At 36.2% G+C, this 21,898-nt stretch overlaps 1 protein-coding gene across 1 annotated transcript; it reads left to right on the top strand.

The window, feature by feature from the left end:
- Positions 1-1,488: 1,488 nt before the first annotated feature.
- Positions 1,489-21,687, top strand: ASB15 (ankyrin repeat and SOCS box containing 15). The gene is made up of 9 exons (XM_037837546.1): positions 1,489-1,595; positions 3,209-3,261; positions 3,353-3,484; positions 4,313-4,471; positions 7,637-7,882; positions 9,562-9,733; positions 12,134-12,704; positions 13,247-13,400; positions 21,515-21,687. The coding sequence occupies exons 1-9, from the start codon at positions 1,489-1,491 to the stop codon at positions 21,685-21,687; spliced, it is 1,767 nt and encodes a 588-aa protein (XP_037693474.1).
- The last annotated feature ends 211 nt before the right edge of the window (positions 21,688-21,898 follow it).

Below are 21,898 nucleotides of genomic sequence, written 5' to 3'. Positions count from 1 at the left end.
GTGTCACATCTATCTCTTCTCCTTTTTGTTCCAAACTCTAAATAATTAAGCCTCTTTTTGTTTGGCTTCCTGAGTTGAAAGAATGCCCACTACAGTTCACGACTGCCATAGGCCATACAGCACTCGGTGCAAATTGGGAAAAGACAGTTCCCCCTCAGGGAAAACATAGCACTGCCTCAGAGTATACAGTTTGATTAGGCAACAGTTGGCTGGATTTCTACAGTCAGGCACACTCTTGTAGTGCACATTCTGCTCAACCATTCATATCAGCTTTGATATGGTCAAAACGAGTGGGTAGATTAGGGAGACTAAAATATCCTTCAGTAAATTACATAAGTAAGCTCTCTGCTTTTGACTCTTCTTCCAAAATAGGAGTCTATTTTTACTCTGCTACTGCTTGCAGGGTTAATTTACCTACTGATGTTTCCCAGTCAGCCTCATTTAATAAAACTGAGCTTTATCATACCTGCACCTATAATGGCAGTTCAAACATTCCTAATTGTGGCCTTCCTGTATTAGGATGCCCCTTTGCTAAGGTGTTGGGAAGGATCATTCCATGGTCAGGAATGCAGGTGGTCCATAGAAGTAGGTTTCCTGGTCCACCCAGGGAGCTACGGATCTATCACACCCAACAGAGCCAGTCAGGAAGAAAGTACTCCAAGTGCCTAAGGCTATTTTCGTCAGACCAACTCTCTCCCTTCTTACTATGAAGTTTGGAAATTTGGAAAACTGTTTGCTTCATATGTGAGATTGGACAGTAGTTTCTCAAAAAGAACTGTGGTTGAAGTTTTCAGTTCCTTCTATTTAAAGCTTTCTTGGTGTTTTCTCTGCCCTATCAACTTTCCAAGAGCAAGGCCAGGCCAGTACATTTTTGGCATTCCCTTTCTCTACTTTAATTCAACAAATATTTATTGGGAAGCTTCCCTGTGTCAAGTACCTTCTAGAGTTGCAAAGAATGCAGAGATGAGTGAGGTAGAGCTCTTGGCCTCAACCAGCAGAGTCTGTTAGAAGAAATTGAATGCAAGTACAGAAATAACTGCAATTAAAGGCAGCCAACTCAAACTATCGCTGGCCCAAGGAAAGGCATAAACTAGCAAATTAGCAAACATAGCAGAAACAGAATAAAGAAAGTAATGGATATGAAAGGATCACAGTTCTCTATTACTGCCAGTGTCTTACTCCTCCTTAGGTTGAGTTCTAAGCAGTGTTTGGGAATATTGATGGGGCAAAAATAGTGTGTCAGAAGTGTGGAAAAAGTGAGTTAAAAATTAGAAAATGTAGGTACTCAAAAGGCAAGTAATTAAAGATTTCAAAAGTGGGAACACTTTAATAAAATGGGCCTTATTTATAATGTGGATTAAGATATTAACTGCATTTATATTTGTTAACTGAGGAAAGGCAGAAGTATTTTAGTGTTGTTTTTTGCATTCTCCACATTAACTCTATGTGCTGATCTGAAATTTGCCTCTTTCAAAATTACATCCAGGCATGGACACTAATGATGACGCTGATGAAGACCATCTCACAAGTTATGATATTCAGCTCAGTATTCAAGAATCCATTGAAGCCGGCAAGACCGCTTTTTATCCTGAAAGGTAATGTTCAAATGGACTGCCCTCAAAAAAATTTTCTTTAGGCATTTATTTTGTTGTAAGACAAAGTGGACACCATTTCCTGGCTCCTTGAGGAAAATGCTTACCCCTCCTGTCTGGCAGGAAGTCTTTTGAGTTTACAAGGGCCATGGTGCATAAATTTTAGCCATCTGCTCTTCCACCAATCCTCACCTCTTGTGGAAAATGGAAATTTTGTAGATTGGAAATTCCTAGTAGAATTTGCTGTTGTGTACAATTGCCTATTTTCTAAATTGAATTTACAAATATTATTTTTATATACTCAGATATACAGAGATCTTTGTACTCTAGAGTCCATTCTGGTACTGACTCAAATAACCCTTTATGTGTTACATATTCCATTTGAGTACCTTTGAAATGTAGAGAATAATGCTAACCCACGTAATCCATGAGTTCAATGGACAGCAGAAGAATTTGTGGGCTTTTGTTGTATATGACAAGGTAATATATAAGCCACAGTCTATTCTCTTACTTATATGCTATTCAAACAACAGAGGTTGACAAATTAAAATATATATAAAATTGATGCTTTATGTTAGAAGGAGCTATAGTCTGAAATTGCAAAAATAAAATTTTCTTGTGAACAATATACGTTACACTTCTGGCAAATATAACCTTTACTTTACCTTCATGTTCTATTCTATCATTAGGGTCCTGTATTCTGAAATTTAGGAGTGTTTTTGTATAGATTTGGTGTTATAAAATTATTGTTTTTGTGCCTTACAAAAATGGAAGATTATATTTAAATTTATTGTCTTTTTAATTTTCCCTTTTCTCCAACAGATTCTAAGTCTTTAGAGTCCCCAGGAAGGCATTCAAAACCCTACAATGCAAGCAGATGTTTCCAATTAATAAAGTTAAATTAAATTGTTAGGAAATACCTTGTTTCCATTGAATAAAACACACATGTACACATACACTCATACACACACACCAGAGAATGCCGAGAGGTTAAATTGTGACCCGGTGAGCTAGGGACTGGGAGTTTGTTTAGTAAACACACAGCCTGTTTTTACTCATGGATCAGTCGATTGAAGACTCAACATGCAGTGTAGAACATATGCTCCCAAGTATGTCAAATTTACTTGGAAAAGGTAAAGTATCTAGTTAGCAATTATTAATTTCAAAGTAATGGGCCTTTATCAAGCACGGAGTTTTTAAAGCTGGAAGGAGCCTTAGAGATTTTCCTATTTAATCTCATCATGTTACAGAAAAAGAAACCAAGATCCAGAGGCCAACTGGCCTTCCCAGGATCACAAAACCAATCTGTGAATTGAACCCAAGTCTTCTGACTCTAATTGCTTACTCCTTTTTCACTGCTTAGAACTAATCTCAGAGATAGGGTTATAATCTTGTATTTTCTCATCTTCGCTAATAGTCCTAGGTCCAGTGTATCGTAAGTATGCTCTGCATCTAATTCCTAGATATTTACATTTTTAAAGCATGTAAAATCACGTGAGTTCATTGACTGTAGGTCTTGATTAAAATTATGTACTAAAATTCAGCATAAATTAAAATTTCAATTCCTTAAGGTACTCCAGTAGTATACATATGCCTTATTTTTCTTTCCTTCGTAGATTTGTACCCCTAAGTGATCAAAACAGAAAACTTGTGGAGGCCATAAAGCAAGGTAAACCGGTGTATTATTTACAATGGAATGGATTTAGAGATTCCAACTTGCCAAGACAGAAATTTGTTATGAGCCCGTGTGTCTAATTTAGGTCACATTCTTGAGCTCCAGGACTATGTGAAATATAAATATGCATTGGATGAAGCTGATGAAAAAGGATGGTTCCCATTGCATGAGGCTGTTGTTCAACCCATTCAGCAAATACTTGAAATTGTTCTGGATGGTAAGAGAACATAAAACCCCTTTGACCAAACCAGAGCAAGAACCTATAAGTTATAGGTGTTCCTAATGAATATCACAAGAAAAAAAACCCAGCAGAGAAAAGGATTATTAAGAATTTGAAAAAGGTAGTACTCATGATTTAAACTCAGAATACAAAAATGAGCACATTTTGTCAGGTTCAGGGTTCACCCATTGTATCCTTCTATCTAAGAATGTGACAGGTTAGTGGGAAGGTGTGGTTGTTGTCTAAAAGCAATACAAGTTTCTGTATACCACGGATTAATTAATTTGAATATAAAACTATTTTCTTTTGGAAGCCAGTTTCCACAAGATACAGTGCGGGAAGTAGTAGTTATAATATTTGCCCTTATATTACATTAATATTTCCTTAATGTAAATATCAACAAATATTGTAGTAGATCAACCTAATGTTAAGCATTAGCAATAATTTTGATGTTCCAATAGTGTTTTTCACATCTTGGCATCTTATAAAACACTTTGAGAGTATCCTTTTAATCTTCAATGTTGTTTCTAGTTCTGTGTTCTAGGAGATAATGATAGACATTTGATCATGAGAATTAGCAACACATTAAAAAAAAATCTCAAAACACAGATGTTGGTTTTCTAATTGTCATTTTGATGAGCAAGTCCACATGTATCTACTTATATTCAACATTTTGCAAACTTAAATCATATCTCCTTTTAGTCTTCCCTTTTCATTCATCTGACTCCATTCAGTCAGATGTATATAATATTGGTTTATTCTGATCTATGTGGTATTCTTTAAGTAAAAATTTTGAGTCTTCAACACAATGCTTTCACATCGTAGCATCCTATAAGACAATCTGGGAATTCAAAACCTGTGATGGAGAAACACCCTTGACTTTGGCAGTCAGAGCTGGTCTGGTGGAAAATGTAAGAACTTTACTGGAAAAGGGAGTGTGTCCCAACACCAAAAATGACAAAGGAGAGACACCCCTTCTGATTGGTAAATGACCTTTTTTCTAGAACTTTTATAATTTGAGACAAATAATAAATAGTAAATATTTATGGGAAACCTCTGTGTTTTGGCTAGAATTATATGACCTCATCCCTTTTTATTTCCTGAGCTTCCCCTAACCCCTATCTCATCTGTCCTATGATTTTATTTTCCTATCCCATAATGAGGTCAAATGTAAAAGATGGCTACATCTTTTGGCACCAAATTATAGAGAGTGCAACTAACCAGGAGGGATGTGAAATAGGAGATTTATGAGGTTAGCAGTGCCAGTTCTAAAGGAACATTCTCTAAGTAGGGTACAGCTTAAAGGAGGGTTGTGTGTGCAATATGTAGCCAGAAGAAAGAGGCAGAATGGGGATTCCAAAGAGAGACATCAAGGTCCACATCAGGATCAGGCCAAACCAGAAAGGAGATTGAAGTCTGCAGATTCTGAGCACAGATGCAGAATTTGGCAACTTCAAGGATTTTCGCAACTGTGACACAACAAAGGAATGATGAAAAATCTGAAGGTGTCCTTTATCAGCTTTTACTTAGTCTTGTGTATCCTGCTATTTGCTATTTCTATTTGTGGAAGCTGAGACAGATTAACTACAAAAGACCAAAGAAAACATTTCCCTTCTCTTAGGGACCATGGGTGGTGGAGTAAGAATTCAGTCTTTGACATCTGAGAACTGAATTTGAATTCCAGCTGTGAGGTTGCAATCCTGTTAATTACCTTCAATGGGCCTCCATTTCCTCATGTATTAAATGGGAATACAGCACCTACCATGCAGAAATGTTATAAGATTAGAGAACATTTATGTAAAACCTCTGCCATATGAAATATACTCAGGAGAGGAGAGCCATTGCTAAATTGTGTGTGTGTTGCTGGAGGGAGGAGGGAAGAGGTAATAAGATTATATTTAACAACCACAGAGGAAGAAGGTAAACTATCAGGACTTGTGCTTATAGCTAGTTAAGTACCACTACAGCTCCTAAATATTATTAGAAGAAAATTTAGAAAAGTTATGAATATTAGCAAAATCTTTACTCACGATGATATTAATTCAACAACATGAATGCAACAAACATTTCCTGAGATCTCACATTTGCCAGATGCTGTGCTGGGCAGTGCAGCTTTACCAGTAAATGGAATAACCATCCTTCTCTCAAAGATTCTAGTAGGAGAGCTAGATTTGATCAGAATGACAATTTAGAGTTATAAATGCTATAAGAGAGCAAAATTGGGGGAAAAAAAAAAAGCAGTGAATCCATTAAGCTATCAAAGAGGTGGCTGCATTTGAGTTGCAGCTAGAGATTGTAGCAGGGGATCATCAGCAGATCAGGAAAGGAAAGACACCTGGGCAGGTGCTCCAACCCTGGACACAATTTGTTAAAGGGATACTGTCTCCACAGCAAGGAGTTATTGTGGTCTCATCCCTTCTTAATTACTCTTCCCCCAGGTCAGAGCTTTCAGACTTCCCAAACTCTGATTGGATTTGACAAATATCTAATTATTATAGTTAGCATACAGGCAAAGCTTCTGTAACAACAACAATGACAACAACAACAACAAAAAAACACCCACACAGACAAACAAACAAAAAACTGAATTCAAAAGAAAGGAGATTTTTTTCTCCCACACACAGCATTTCAGAAGTAAATGGCCCAGGGTTGCCAGGGTGGCTCTGCCACCCTTACAGTTAAGTTGAAGACAGCCTATTTATGCTGTTATTTTCATGAAGACAAACATCTCTAGTCAACATGTTCTCTGAGTCAGACAAAAGTAAAAGATTATGAGGGAAGAGGTGATCACTGTGATGCATTTTTCTAATTAGAAAAGACAAATGAGGACTCATTTCTCTTAATTCGTTTAATTTGCTTAATGTTTACTCTGCTATAATGCCAGCTAGGATGAGGTAATTCACCCTAATTAGAGCTGCCAGTGGCAGCTGGGCTATTTAGAAAAAGGCATTTGTCACTAGACTCTACTTTAGACAGTGACAGGCGAAAAACTGAAATGGCTTGTGTGACTTCAAATGAAGGAGGCAGATTGCCTTGTCCTCCTACTGCACATTCTGTAGCCCTTTCCCTTGCTTTGGTCTTTGAACCTTTCTCGTTTTGCCTCCTGGCTGCCCAGGATGTTTTTTGTGGCTTCACATCCCAGCAAAGGCCCAGACTGTGAGTCTCCCTTCAAATAGAAGACAGGGCAGGCTTGGTCCCTAGACTGGAAATTCCACGAGTGAGAACCAACTCTGTCTTTTTTCCATTGCCCACGATGCCTAGCACAGGGCCTTCCATATAGCTAGCTTGTATTAATGAATGAATGATTGAATGAATGAATGGAACTATAATACCCCCTTTTGCAGAGAGTGGCACTCACCTTGCTCTGTTTCTAATTCAGATTTTACTTATGGATGAGAGAACTGTGTTCCATCTTTCTGAAGTATTTATATTTAAATAAGGACAATTACTTAATAAAGTAAAGGAAATAAAACATTCAGCAGTGTAATCGCAGTTATTAGGGATGACCACTTAAATCATAGCCCATTAGCTATGGTGTACTTTACCCTTTTAGAAAAATTGACCTACCTAGATTCTAAACAGTCCTTTTGGCAATCACCCATTAAGAGTATGGAGAAGAGAAGTTTATTTAATAATTATTTATGTCTTAGGTGAAAAAAAAAACCTTTTTTGTAGCAGAAAAAAATTGATGAACATTATTTACACATGTGGCTCCAGAGTCCTAGGAGTAATGAATCACATTATTAATAGTAATAGTAACATTTATTGAGCTTCCATTATGAACTGGGCACTGCATCAAGTATTTTACATACCTTAATTTATACAACCCTATAATGGGTATATTTTCATTTGATGAAGAAATTGAAGCTTAAAAAAGAGTATGCACAACATTCTATCCTGGTGATGGGCATTGTTTTCCATGAAAATCTTACCCCTTTTAGGGTCTTGAAGAAAAATCAGGATCATCTTGCAAACTTACACTATACAAAAAGAAATTTGGGAATGAGAAATAGAAGGATAGGCCTTGTAGAAGAAAAGGGATTCACTCATATCTATCTTGATATTAACTTTGGTAATTAATTTAATGTTATCTAACGTATTGGTGTCACCATGCCTGCTCTTGACTGTTCTTTTTAAAATCATTTCAAGCTGTAAAGGAGGGCTCCTATGACATGGTATCTGCTCTGATTAAATATAACACCAGCCTCGACCAGCCCTGTGTCAAGCAGTGGTCAGCCATGCATGAAGCAGCTAAACAAGGCCGCAAAGATATCATTGCTTTGCTCTTAAACCATGGAGGTAATGTCCATCTGAGGAACGGATTTGGAGTCACACCGTTAGGTGTTGCTGCTGAATATGGTCACTGTGATGTGTTAGAACACCTAATCCACAAAGGTATGTGAAAAGGAATTCACTTTTTTTGACTTTTCTCCTGCCTCTCCTTTCCTCCATTCCTTACTGGCTCCTTTTCCTCCCCTGAATGTAACTGGGCACCAGGCTTTTGTACCCAGCCCCCTCCATAAACCTCTATTCCACAATTCAATTCAACAAATCTACATACATAGCCCTGATTGCTCTCTCTAGAGATAGCCGGTTTTCCCATAGATGGCATAAGGATCTCATACGCATCTTCTCCTAAATGGAATTCCTCTTCCTTTCCCACTCCCTGACATAATAGTTTCTTTCAGCCAAGACTGAAAGCTTGGATTCATCACTAATTCCTCCATCACCTTCTTTCCCACATCCAGGTAGTTACCAAGGCCTATAGCTTCTCTCTCACAGATGCCCCCTTTTGCAATCCTTCTGCCATCCTGTCCAATTTCCTGCATCTTCTCTGGACTAATGTGTTCGTGTCCTGGCCCTCTTCTGGTTTCCTGTCTCCTGTCAGAGAATCCATACTCCAGACTGTGCTCAGTTCTTCTTCCTAAAGGACAACCACAACAGTTTCAACCATTCATCAAGTCCTCAGTGGCTCCCACTGCCTACTGAATCATGCACAGGTCCCCACAGCATAAAAAAGCATTGTTTTTCAAGGCTTACCCCTCACTTTTCCAACCTGCCAACCAAAATAAACTGGTGGCATTCCCAAACATGCCTGGCATTCCCTCTATCTGGGTTTGGTCCAGGTTCTTGCCCCATCCAGAATACCCACCAGTACCATCTAAAGTCATTCCTTTGTGACACTTCCTCCTGAAGCCTTTCCTAATTCTCTCCAACAGATTGTGCTGTTGCCCTCCTTCGAATCCCAAAAGTACTTTATATGATTACAGAACCAGGAGCTAGAAGTTCTGGTCCCTAAACTGGTTTCTGCCACCTACTAGTTGTGTGATCCTAGCCCAGTCACTTAACTCTCTGACTCTCAGTTTCCTCATTGGTAAATGAAGACTAGGACCATAAGATACCCAAAGATCTTCTATCAGGACAAAGCCAACATTTCTGAGGCTCCCAAATACAACCTCATTTAAACTATGAAATAAGCTCTATGAAATAACCTGAATTAAGCCAGTTTATAGATGAGGAGATGAAGATGCATAGAAGTAAATAGCTTGCCAAACTCTCACAGTAAGTAGCAGAGCCATGATTCAAACACAGACGTCTTTCACCTACATTATGCCTTCTAGTAGTAATGCCATCTGGATGTTCTACAGTTTGAGGTCTTTGATGGTATTTTGTTTCATTTCTCCTCTGATCTCCTTAAGGTAGTCAGACTTATTCTTTTTAGGATCTTCTGCAGGGTCACACACAGTGTTTGCATATAATTATTTGTTGAATTGCAAGAGTGTTAACTATTGTCTTTGAATTAGAAAGCCTAACTATCCCCTTTTCCAGGAACATTGTATATCATGGAAAAGGACTTGTTGATTTCTCAGACATTTTTGTGACCCAAAGATTTTCTAACAAAATGAAACATGCTGCAGAACTGTTTATTGAAAATACTGAGAACACAGATGCTCTTAATTCTACACTTTTAATTTTAAGTCCTAGGAAGAAAGGAAAACAACAGGTTATTTTTAAAGGGAATAATTTGGTAATTCTGTCAAGTCATGATAATACCATGTGTTTTATATGACTAGGTGGTGATGTGTTTGCTTTGGCGGATGATGGGGCATCAGTTCTGTTTGAGGCAGCGGGAGGAGGCAATCCTGACTGCATTTCCCTCCTGCTGGAATATGGAGGAAGTGGGAATGTACCTAACAGAGCAGGGCATCTTCCCATACACCGAGCTGCCTACGAGGGACATTATCTGTGAGTAATAAATCATAGGGTGATAATTCTAACTTTAAAAATGCAAAATCATATAGATAGTATAGCCACAAGTCTCTCTATATACAATACTCCCCCAAATCAAAAAAGAAATAGACAAAATAATTATGGTTGCAAATGGCTGAATTTAAATGCTTAGACTCATTTGATTTTTTTCCCTTCTTTTTATATTCTTGCACTTTATAAAACTTCCACAATGAACAATACTACTTGTATAATGAAAAGAGATTCTCTTTTAGAAGGAAGTAAATTATAAGTGAGAATGCTACACAAGCCTCTCCAAGAGTAGCTTTCTCTTAAAAAATGTGTTTAGCAAAAGGCTAAGGGGTTATTGATCTAGAGCCTTGCTCTTGTGAATCTTCTCTCTCCAATGGCAAAGCTAAGCCTACTTATAACTATGCCTAAGAGTCACCACCAGAGAAACTCTTGTGTTGCTCATATGTGGCCTGTATTTCTAAGCCAACTCTGCAAATTAACTCACTACCCTCCCCCTATGTGGGACATGAATGTCAGGGGTGCAAGTCTCCCTGGCAACGTGGGACATGACTCCCAGGGATGAGCCTGTTGCTGGCATTGTGAGATTGAGAAAATCTTCTTGAACAAAAGGGGGAAAAGCAATGGAACAAAATAAAGTTTCAGTGGCTAAGAGATTTCAAACACAGTCGAGAGGTCATTCTGGAGGTTATTCTTATGCATTATATAGATATTCCTTTTTAGTTTCTAGTGTGTTAGAATAGCTAGAAGGGAATACCTGAAACTGTTGAACTGTAGTGCAGTATCCTTGATTCTTGATGATGATAATTGAGTAACTAGCTAGCTTTTATCATGTGACTGTGTGATTGTGAAAATCTTATGACTGACATTCCCTGGATCCAGTGTATGGGCAGATGAGTAATAAAATAAAGATAAAAATGTATAAATAATAAGGGGGGATAAGAGGTATGGGATGTTTTGGGTACTCTTTTTATTATTTGTTATTTATTTTTTAAATTATTTTTGGGGGGAGTAATGAAAACGTTCTAAAATTGATTGTGGTGATGAATGCACAACTAAATGATGATACTGTCAACCACTGATTGTATACTCTGGATGGATAATAGGATGTGTGAATATATCTCAATAAAATTGCAGTTAAAAAAAAGGCTAAGGGGTTGCCAAAATTTTCCTTGTAGATAAGGACTAAAATGTTTAACAATACTATCAGTGTCATTCCAATTATTTACTAAAATCTCCAGAATATTATAGTAAAATGTGAAATATATTCTTGAATAGATAAAATTTTGTTATAAATTTGCATTTCTTTATTTCATATAAATGGTTGGATAGATTTTTTAATCATAAATTTGCCTCAATCAACACATCAATAGAAGCTTATAAATCACAATATTAAGCTCTCCGCCATGAGAAGATGGCTTTAAGCAGTTAAATACATATCATAAATTCAAAAATTTTGAAATAGTTAGACTTTATGGTTTTCAGTAGCCACAATAGTTAAGTGGCCAATGACATGTAATTGATGCTAAGTGACAAGTTTTAAAAGTTTACCTGGACTGACTTCCAGTGTTCATAAATTAACACAATAGCTCTGAATTAGGCACAAGAGATCCCTGCTGTAGCCCTCACTTATGTCTAGTTTGTCAGTCCAATGTGAAATTCACAGCTATTTATCACGTGTACTTAAGAGACACAAACTGTGGTTACCTCAACTGATCTGATGTAAGGTTGGTGAAATAATAAAAACTCTCCTTTTGGCCAATAGTTATATGGAAGTAGACATGGTGCACATGGCCAATATTAAAGGATAGATTGCTCAGAAAGCAGTGAAAGAGGAGTAGTGAATGAAATCCTAATCCTTGATCCACATCAACCTTTGTGACTTTTGGAAAGTCGTTTCACCTCTCTGGACTTTTATTGCTCTTCTATTAAAAGAAGGGGTTATGCAAGGTCACTTTCAGCTCTAACTTTCTACGTTTCCATGATTCTAATGGTCAAGATAATAAAGCATTCTTCTCTGGCATCAGATGAGCTTACTTTTTTTTTTTTTATTAAATAGCATTGATTGCTTATAAATTCCATGCTGTTTAGAAAAAAGTTGTAAGATGGTCCAGGTTCCTAAGGATCCACAATTCTTGACCAAGCATATAAGATCCAGCATGTACCCCAGAAATGTTTACATGTGTCCCAGAAATATTTACAAGAGGGAGTTAAATCAAAGCTAAACTAAATAGTAAGTCAATGGACAAAGGTTAATGCTTTAATGTAAGGTTGTCTAGAGAAAATAAAGGAAATTAATCAAATTGTATTTTCTTGTCTAGTTAGGAAAATGGGTTATTTATTTCTTGGTTTTTCTTCATGGTATGTGGGTATTTGACTTTTTTTTAGTGTGCTGAAATATCTTATCCCAGTAACATCCAAAAATGCAATCCGGAAAAGTGGACTAACACCAGTTCACTCAGCAGCAGATGGACAAAATGTACAGTGTCTAGAGCTACTCATTGAAGCTGGTTTTGATGTCAACACTCTGCTTGCTGACCATATTTCCGAGAGTTATGACGACAGGAGGAAGACTGCACTATATTTTGCCGTTTCTAATAATGATATCCATTGCACGGAAGTACTTCTGGCTGCAGGTGCAGATCCAAACCTAGATCCCCTCAGCTGTCTCCTTGTAGCAGTGAGGGCCAATAATCATGAAATTGTCATGCTGCTTCTCTCACATGGAGCTAATGTTAATTGTTATTTTATGCATGTGAATGACACTCGTTTCCCCAGTGCCATTCAGTATGCCCTAAATGATGAAGTAATGCTCAGGCTATTGCTGAATAATGGCTACCAAGTGGAGATGTGCTTTGAATGTATGCACGGGGACATCTTTGGAAACTCTTTTATGTGGTCAGAGATAGAGGAAGAGGTCCTGCCGGGATGGACGTCTTGTGTAATAAAAGATAATCCGGTGAGTCATGTCCTTTTCTTCTTCATAATGGTACATCATCCTAACTCTTAATAACTTGCACTCATTTGGGGATATTACAAGAAAAGGAAGATCAATTCTAACTTTTATATTTTTTTCATTCTTAAATTTTTGTTTGCAGAGATTGATATGGGAATATAAACATAAAGCTAAGCAAAAAGATGCCGTTTCTTCTTGAATTAGGGTCATAACAAACTGAGTGTAGAATGTGAAAATGTATGCAATTAGTGATTTCTGCTTATTTGGTGGACTCTTGAGGCTAGATGGAAAGAAGCATGCTTCTACCATGTTATGTTGACTATCATCACATCACAGTCAGGCATATCTCTTCAGGGCTGATAGTTTCACAGAAACATGCAATTTATTTTTCATTTTTGTTTCGTGATAAGCGGTGGGGAAATGGGGAAGACCTTTTATTTCCAAGATAAAATGACTAAGATAGTAATTTTTCATAACAAAATTGAGTACTTGTATAAATGGCATGTTAAAAGTACTACTAAGTTAAATTTCATCAATTCTTTCAGTTCTGTGAGTTTATTACAGTTCCTTGGATGAAACATTTGGTAGGCAGTGTTATTCGAATATTAATAGATTATGTGGATTACGTCCCTCTGTGTGCTAAATTGAAGTCTGCACTAGAAGTACAGAAAGAATGGCCGGAAATCCGTCAAATACTAGGTAAAGAAAAAATTTTTGCCAATAAACTTTTTATTAAAAATATATATATGGGGGAAACTTCTTAATATTTTTTTGATACTGTTTCAGTGCTACTTTACTTGATTTTAAGAATTTTCTGTTTTTGTAACATTCATAATACTTTCTGATGTAAAAAACACACATTTGTGTTGTTTTTCTTGATGTTTTCCAGCTTTGAGTAATACTATAACTTATTAACAATCTGTCTAAAACTCATTTTCTTATAGTTAACTTTGATAATATCATACAATATGTAGACTATAATCACTATGTGGGCAGGTACCTCTTTTTCTTTTTGTATTCTCAAGGCTTTGCATAGTGCCTAGTAAATAGCAAATGTTCAGTAAATACAGAGTAAATAAATGAATAGAAGGAATTAGAATTGTCTTTTTAATTTTCTCAGTGCTTTATTGACCAATTGCTACCCTCAAAGGTTTATATTCTTCATATCATTTTGCTTTCTCTAGGTGGAAGTTCTTAGTTATAATTATAAAATTGAATCATATTGTAAAAGTTTCAATGAAAAGCATCTTAAATTACTCCAAATACAAATAGAGACTAGGAAAAAAAACAAAGATTGGAGAGGTTTGCTGTTCCAAAATATGACTGGAAAACTGACTTTCAAAATTGTTTTAGTTTCCAGCTGCTAAAACAAATACCATACAGTGGATTGACTTAATAACAGGAATTTTTGGCTTACAGTTTCAGAAGCTAAAAGGCTTGCTTCCTCCTGGGGTCAGTGTCTTCTTGCTGGCCAGCAATTTTTGGGGTTCCTTGGCTTTTCTGTCACTTGGTAATGCACATGGTGGTGTCTACTTTCTCTTCCGGGTTCCATTGACTTTCAACTTCTGGCTACCTCTCTTGGCTTTTCCTTCCATGACCAATTTCCTTTGCTTTAGTCATATTGGATTAAGGCCCATCCTCATTCAGTCTGGTCACACCTTAGCTAATAGCATCTTCAAAGGTCCTATTTACAAATGGGTTCACACCCACAGGACCGGGGGTTGGAACCTGAGCTTGCCTTTTGTGGGGGACATGATTCAATCCCCAACAAAAATCTACTTGGACATCAATTTCATGGAGCACAAAAATCATCCTAGAATTTCCCATAAAATTTAAATAATCTGGCACTCTTAATATGTCTAAATGGGTCTTAAATTTGATAACATAAAATTACAACAGCCTATACTTTGGGATTAGGCAACTTTTATTCAAATTCAGTTAATTATATTTTACAACAAAGGAGATGAAACTGAAACATTGAACTGACTCAGTACCATATTTGTTGGGTATAAAGGTCTATAAAAGAAATGAATGAAATAGTGGTTTTCATCTAAGCATTTAGTTTCAACTGCAGTCTCACACAATGATTTAATCAATCTGAATTTCGACTGTTTTAACCACTGTAGCAAGGCTAGTGAAAAGGATGGTGACTTTGACTAGCTGGAAAAAGTGGTAATTCAACTTATGCAGATTCGGAGATAATCTTGGATTCTTCTCAAGTGACTCTTCTCCTGGAGTAAGTTCTACTGCAAAAGACTTCATGGCAATGAAAACATAAGTCTTAGAGAATCTGATGAACAATGTTGTAATATGAGCCTAGAATTTGAGCTCTAAGTTCAAGATAGACCCAGGTTGGGTTGGAATACTGGCCTTTCCTTAGGAGCAGGATTGCTGAGTTACATTGTGCAGATGTCTTTCAGGGCTGATATAGTTTCATACACACAGACAAAAACATCCAATAATTTATTTTTTCATTTTTGTTCCACTTGAGGGAAGGAATCTTTTATTTCCTGTAAACACACTAGCTATATAACTTTGATCCAATTACTTATCCTTTTTATGTTTAGGTTTTCCCACTGCAAAATGAGGCTAAGATAGTATTTACCTCATAAGGTTGTTGTGGAGATTCAAAGAGATAATGTAGATGAAATGGTTAGTATAGTGTCTAGAACATTTAAAAAAATGTATTAAATTTAGCTGTATTCAAAACTAAATTGTTAATATTTTCATATTATTTTTATTGCATGGTAAGTTTAGGTAAAGTTATCTGAATTGTTTGTGTAGAGCACGTCATGAAATCCTCACAAATTGCAGAGTTAGCTATTTTATGTCTATTTTTACAAAGAAAAAACTAAGGCTAAGGATGCAGTCAAGATTCCGTGTGTTTTCTCTGGCCTCCTGCCCAGAGTGCCTTGTATACAGTTGGTATGCAATAAATATTACTTATATAAAATTAAAAAAAAAATCTAAGGCTAAGGGAAACTACAAAAACCATAATGAAAGATATCAAAGAAGACTGAAATAGATGAGATACACAACATTCATGAATGGGAAGACTCAGTATTGTTAAGATATTAATTCTCCCCAACCCAGTCAATACTTATAAATCAATCTGAATCAAAATCCCAGCAAAACTAGGTTTATCCCCCGAAGAACTGAAAGCAGGGACTCAGACATTTTCCCACTGATGCTCATAGTAGCATTATTCACAATTGCCAAAAGATGGAAGCAACCCAAGTGTCCATCAACCAATGAATGGATAAGCAAAATGTGGTATATAGATATGACAGAGTATGATTCAGCTGTAAGAAGGAATGAAGTCTTGATACATGAGACAATATGGATGTTCCTGAGGACATTATATTGAGTAAAATAAGCCAGACACAAAAGGACAAATATTGTATGATCTCACAGATATGAACTGATTCTAACAAGGAAACTCATAGAGTTAGAATCTAGAATATAGGTTACCAGGGGATCGACTGGGGGTCAAGAATGGGGACCTGTTGCTTAATTTGTGCAGAATTTCTATTTAGGTTGATTGTAAATGTTTGGAAATGGGTGGTAGTGATGGTAGAACATTATTGTGAGTGTAACAGTGCTGATTCATGTTTGTGAATGTTGTTGAAAGGGGAAGTTTTGGGTCATGTATGTTACTAGAAAGAAAGTTAGAAGATAAAATATGGGACTCTAAAACACAGTGAACCCTGTTGTGAATGATGGACTATATATGGTTAATAGTACAAATATAAGAATGTTCCTTCATGAATGTACACCACTGTTAATAATAGGGTGGTGGTCTGGTTTGCTAATGTTGCCATTATGCAATACACAAGAAATGGATTGGCTTTTATAAAGGGGGTTTATTTGGTTAAAAACTTAGCGTTCTAAGGCCATAAAAGTGTCCTAACTAAGGCATCAACCAGAGGATACCTTCACTGAAGGAAGGCAATGGCATCCAGAACACCTCTGTCTACTGGAAAGGCAGTGGCTGATATCTGCTGGTCTTTTGCTCTCAGGTTGTGTTTCAAAATGGCTTTCTCCAAAAATGTCTCTGGGTGTCTGTCTTAGCTCCTCTCTCAGTTCCTCTGTGTCCTTGCTTCTTTCTCCCAATGTTTCTTTCTCAGCATCTGGGGGTCCTCTCAGCTTTTCCAGGGCAAATTCTGGGCTTCATCTCTTAGCTTAGCATCTCCAGATGTCTTTCTGTCCACATCTCCAAGCATCCCCAAACATCAGCAAGGCATCTGGGTCTCTCCAAAAGTCTCTCTCAGCTGCTCTGAGCTCCTTGTGTCTGTGAGCTCTCTTATAGGACTTCAGTGATTTAATTGAGACCCACTGTGAATGGGCATGGTTCACATCTCCATGGAAATAGTTTAATCAAACATTACCACCCTAATCAACTGACTAATCAGTCTGCCCCCACAACATTGCATTAAAAAATATGGCTTTGGGGGACATAATATATCCAAACTGGCACAGATGGTATATGGGAAAAATATACCTAATGTAAACTACGGACTACAGTTGACAGTAATATTCCAATATTCTTTCATCAATTGTAACAAAGGTACCACACCAGTGCGAAGTGTCAACAATGGGGGGATATGTGAACATTGTATTTTTTCATGATTTTTTGTAAACCTAAAACTTCTCTAATTTAGAAAAAAATAACAATAATTAAAATAAATGGATGCTAAGTGAAAGAAATAAACACAAAGTACTACATATTGCTGTTGTATTGGTATTGTATACCTCAGAGGAAAAGAAGATGATGAGAAAGAAAAAAGATGATAAGAAAGAAAAATTTTTAAATCAAATATAAATGAAGGACTAGATAAAAGAATTTGAGATCAGCATCTTCAAAACGACTTGAAGAGAGGCAATGAACAGGCAATAAACAGAACAAATACAAAAACAATATTTAGAGAAAAACTTTCTGTAATAAAAAGAAATATTTAAAACTATAAATTACAAATTAATAAATATTTTGGGCATATAGGCAAAAAAAAGAAAGTGACTTGTAAAGGAATGTAGTTCATTATTGAACTTTTCACCAACAATGCTATATGTCAAAAGAAAATGGAGTGATATAGTTCATTATTGAACTTTTCACCAACAATGCTATATGTCAAAAGAAAATGGAGTGATATATTTAAGACCATCCATGGAAAGAAAATGTGAAGCAAGGATGCATATGCAGCAAAATTGGCTTTCAGTTATCAATACAAACTATTGACAATATACAGGAACTCAAGCAATATTGTTCCTCTAATATTGTCCTTCAGATAATGTAGATATGGTCCAGCTCTTTTTAAATGGGAGAAAAATGGGGAGATCATATGCAAAAAATTTTGAGATATCTCAGAAATTATATTGATGGTGGCACAATATAAGAACTGTTTTGCTGAGAATGAGAAATATATTCAGTAGATGTGTATTTATGGGATATTCTAATTCCATTATTCTTTGTATCCTTGAGAATGAGTATTTTCAGCAAGGAAAAAAGGAAACACATAGTAATACAGAAGGTGAAAGAAAAATCCGGTGGTCCTGAATTTGAATTGGAAGTTTCAACTTAAGCTAAGAAACTATTTTATCTTGAAAATGTGTGTGTGTGTGTGCAGCTCTGCCCATTCAATAGACTTAGAAATAAAGATGACCAGCAATGACCATCCCTAGCACCCAGATTGTGGCCTTGAAATGTCATTTCTTACAAAAGAAACTGGGGTTTCTTGGAGAAATGGATGATTACAGGTCTGGGGAAAGAAATGTGTAAGATTTCTTGCCTAGAACAACTAGTCATACCATATAGCAAAGAAACTCTCAAAGTTTACCAAAGCATATGTCAAAAAATGCAGGAGCCAACTTGAAGAGTCTCTCACTAGCTAAAGATAGTACAATTTAAGCTTTGGAAGGGTAATTATTTCAATGGCTAGAAACCTATCAAATATGTTTAAATTTATGATGTTGTTAAAAAATTGGTCAGCTCAAGAATAATAGTTAATTTATTACCTTAAAATTTAGTAAATAAAATGAAAAATTTAAGCATTTATTTTGTCTTTCTATATGGTTGGTAATACTAGAAATCAAGAAGTAGAGAAACAAAAAGTATCCCTTTATAAATTTACCAAATAATAGGAACTTCCATGATTTGTAATGACATCATTATGCTAGGAGGGTGACACATTCTGGCTCCACATGGAGAGGACAAAGAATCTTGCATTTGAGACCCTCCCAGACTTCACCCTTTGTGTCTTTTTCTTGGCTTCTTCTTTGCATCCTTTTACTATAATAAAGTTTAAAAAAAAGTATACCAAATAATAAATGAAAAAGAAATGTCATTAGCGTATCACCACATTTCAACCTCCAGAAAGCTAATAAATAGTCATTGAATATCAATTGCTCCTAATATCATATTATTTTCTCCCTAATGAAAGAACATACCTCCAGCTATAGTTTTGCCAAAGGGATCAAATCTGAGTCTGATCAAGTCTCTGGATCCAGCCACCAATTTGCAGGAAATACAGAAAACAGTGGGACACGGAACTGCACCATGAATATGCAATCATTCGGCCAGATGCCTCGGGTTCCTCAAAGATTAACTGAAAGGAAAAGAAGAAGATAGAGGGGAGAACCAGCAGATTAAAAGAGACTTGGATGACACATCAAATTTAAAAACATATTGTCAATACTATATTGTAAGGTTAGCAGACTTAGATGATGAAACTCTAAAGAAAGTGAGTGCTATAAAGGTCAGAATAATGGTTATTTATGGGGGAAGAAAGGGATGGAGATTTGGATGGATTGAGGTACGGAATTCTGGGGTGGCTGGAAAAGTTCTATTCCTTGGCTTGGGAGATTATTGAAGATGTTTACTTTATAATAAATAACAAATTATGAAGCTTGTTTTGGATTGAGTTGTATTTCTCAAAAAAATACATTGAAGTCCTACTTCCAGTACCTCAGAATGTGAACTTATTTGGAAATGGGATCTTTACAGATGGAATTAGGCAAGTTAAAATGAGGTCATACTGGAGTAGGGTGAGCCCTTAATCTGATATGACTGTTGTCCTTATAAGAAGAGGAAATTTGGACTCAAACCAGGAGAGAGACAGAGGGGAGAAAGCCATGTGACAACTGAGGCAGAGAAGGCCATGTATTGCTGGTAAACCACCAGCAGAAGCTGAGAGAGAAGCATGGAACCATTCTCCCTAGTAGATTTAAGAGTGGGCATGGCCCTGCCAACACCTGAATTTTGGACCTCCAGTTTCCAGAACTGCAAGATGATAAATTTCTGTTGTTTTTAGCCACCCAGTTTGTGGTACTTTGTAAAGCAGCACGAAGAAACTAAGACAAGCTAGACATTTGTTTTATGTAGTTTCTCTATTTGTATTTTATTTCATAAGTCAAAGATTAAAACTATTTTGAAAATCACAAGGAAAAAAATAACTAGGCCTTAGATAAGTTAATTTTCCAAAGTCGTAGATATAGAAAACAGCAAGCAAGGATTTGAACCCTTATCTGTCTCACTTCAAAGCAATACCACACTAATTTCTGTCATAAAGAGCACATACTTTGCTCCTAAATGGGAGTTAACTGTCCATGTGTTTTTATTGCAAAAGAATCATCAATTTTGATGACTTTGGAAAGATAATCCAAGTAAGAATAAGACCAGGGAGAGTTTTTGCTGTTTTAATGTACATTATTGCAAGTATAAAGTGTTAAATCATCTGATCGCTATGCGTGTGGTTAACCACTGGATGTCAGGGTTCCTCCAGGTATGCGTAAGACAGCGTATTTGTCAGAGAAGAAAATAAAATTGTCAGTTTGTTAAAGAGATGGATTATCTGCCTATTTTGGTAATAATAATTTAGCCTGAATCATCTTTGGAAAACATTGCTTAAGTATAATAATTTGAATATTGATATTCTTAAATGTAACAGAAATGTGATCACTTTTATTATTGAGTCAGGTGATAGCTAACACTTAATTGAGTAGTTACAATATACTGAGCACTTTTGGAATATTAACATGGATTAATTTGTTTAATCTTCACAGCATCCTATGAGGTAGGTGTCATTGTTTTCTGCATTTCACAGTATTGAGCTCACAGAAGTTAAGTAACTTGCCCAAAATCACACAACCACTAAGTAGCAGAGCCGGGATTTTAACCCAAACCAACTGAATCCGGAGGCCATAATCTGAGCCATGTGCTATGTTGTCCTTTCATTAGTTCATATGCTAGTGTATTATATTGTTATTGTATTTGTAATACAGATAACAAAGTAAGAATTGAAAATAAGGGCTAACATATATTTGAGAAAGTTTGGGAGATTTGGGGGAAAATATAACACATTTAAGCATCAATAAGATGCTAGAAACTAACCTAAGAGTGCATAATGGATATGTGGAATAATTTGTATCAGATGTTTTCAGGTTAATCAGTCATCAGAAATATTGGTAGAAGAGAGAGGCAGTAAAGACATGTATCTCTATAATACTGAGTTCTAACAAATAAATAGGAGATGTGAACATTTGCTTTCTTAAAACAAATCCATTCAACAGATTCTAGTTGAACACAGGCAGACTCTTTTCTTGGCACAGAGACAAACTAAATCTCTGCCCTCATGGAATTCGCATTCCAGGAGAGTGATCTAGCATGCTTAATTATGATTTGAATTTCACTTAAAGCCACCATTGCTAAAGTGTGCATACATTTTTTTCAGAATGACACTATTTATGTTATTCTAAAACAGCCTGAATCTCCAAGAACAGTGTTTTTACTCTTTGCTTATTTTTTCCATTCATTTTAGAGAATCCTTGTTCATTAAAACATTTGTGCCGGTTAAAAATTCGAAGACTTATGGGACTCCAGCGACTCTGCCAGCCAAAGTCGATGGAGAAGCTTCCTCTACCACCAACTATCCGAAGATACATATTATTTAAAGAGTATGACCTGTATGGTCAACAGCTAAAATTGCCATAATTTTAAAACAATATTTTAAAATGTATTTTTTACTTACTCCCCCAGAAAATTTCTTTGGAATTATTTTACATTATTGAATGTATTGAAATCCATTAACAATTTCATAGGTGGATCATGTGTTCTTTAGGGAACACCCCGTTTTACATCCTAAAAGAACTTTATATTGTAATTTTGTAAGATAGTCAATATTTTGCATTTGAATTTCTATTGA

This window comes from Choloepus didactylus, chromosome 5, assembly GCF_015220235.1.
Source record: "Choloepus didactylus isolate mChoDid1 chromosome 5, mChoDid1.pri, whole genome shotgun sequence".
Classification (NCBI taxonomy): domain Eukaryota; kingdom Metazoa; phylum Chordata; class Mammalia; order Pilosa; family Megalonychidae; genus Choloepus; species Choloepus didactylus.
Note: the sequence above shows the minus strand (reverse complement) of the source record. Positions and strands in the feature narration are given on the sequence as shown.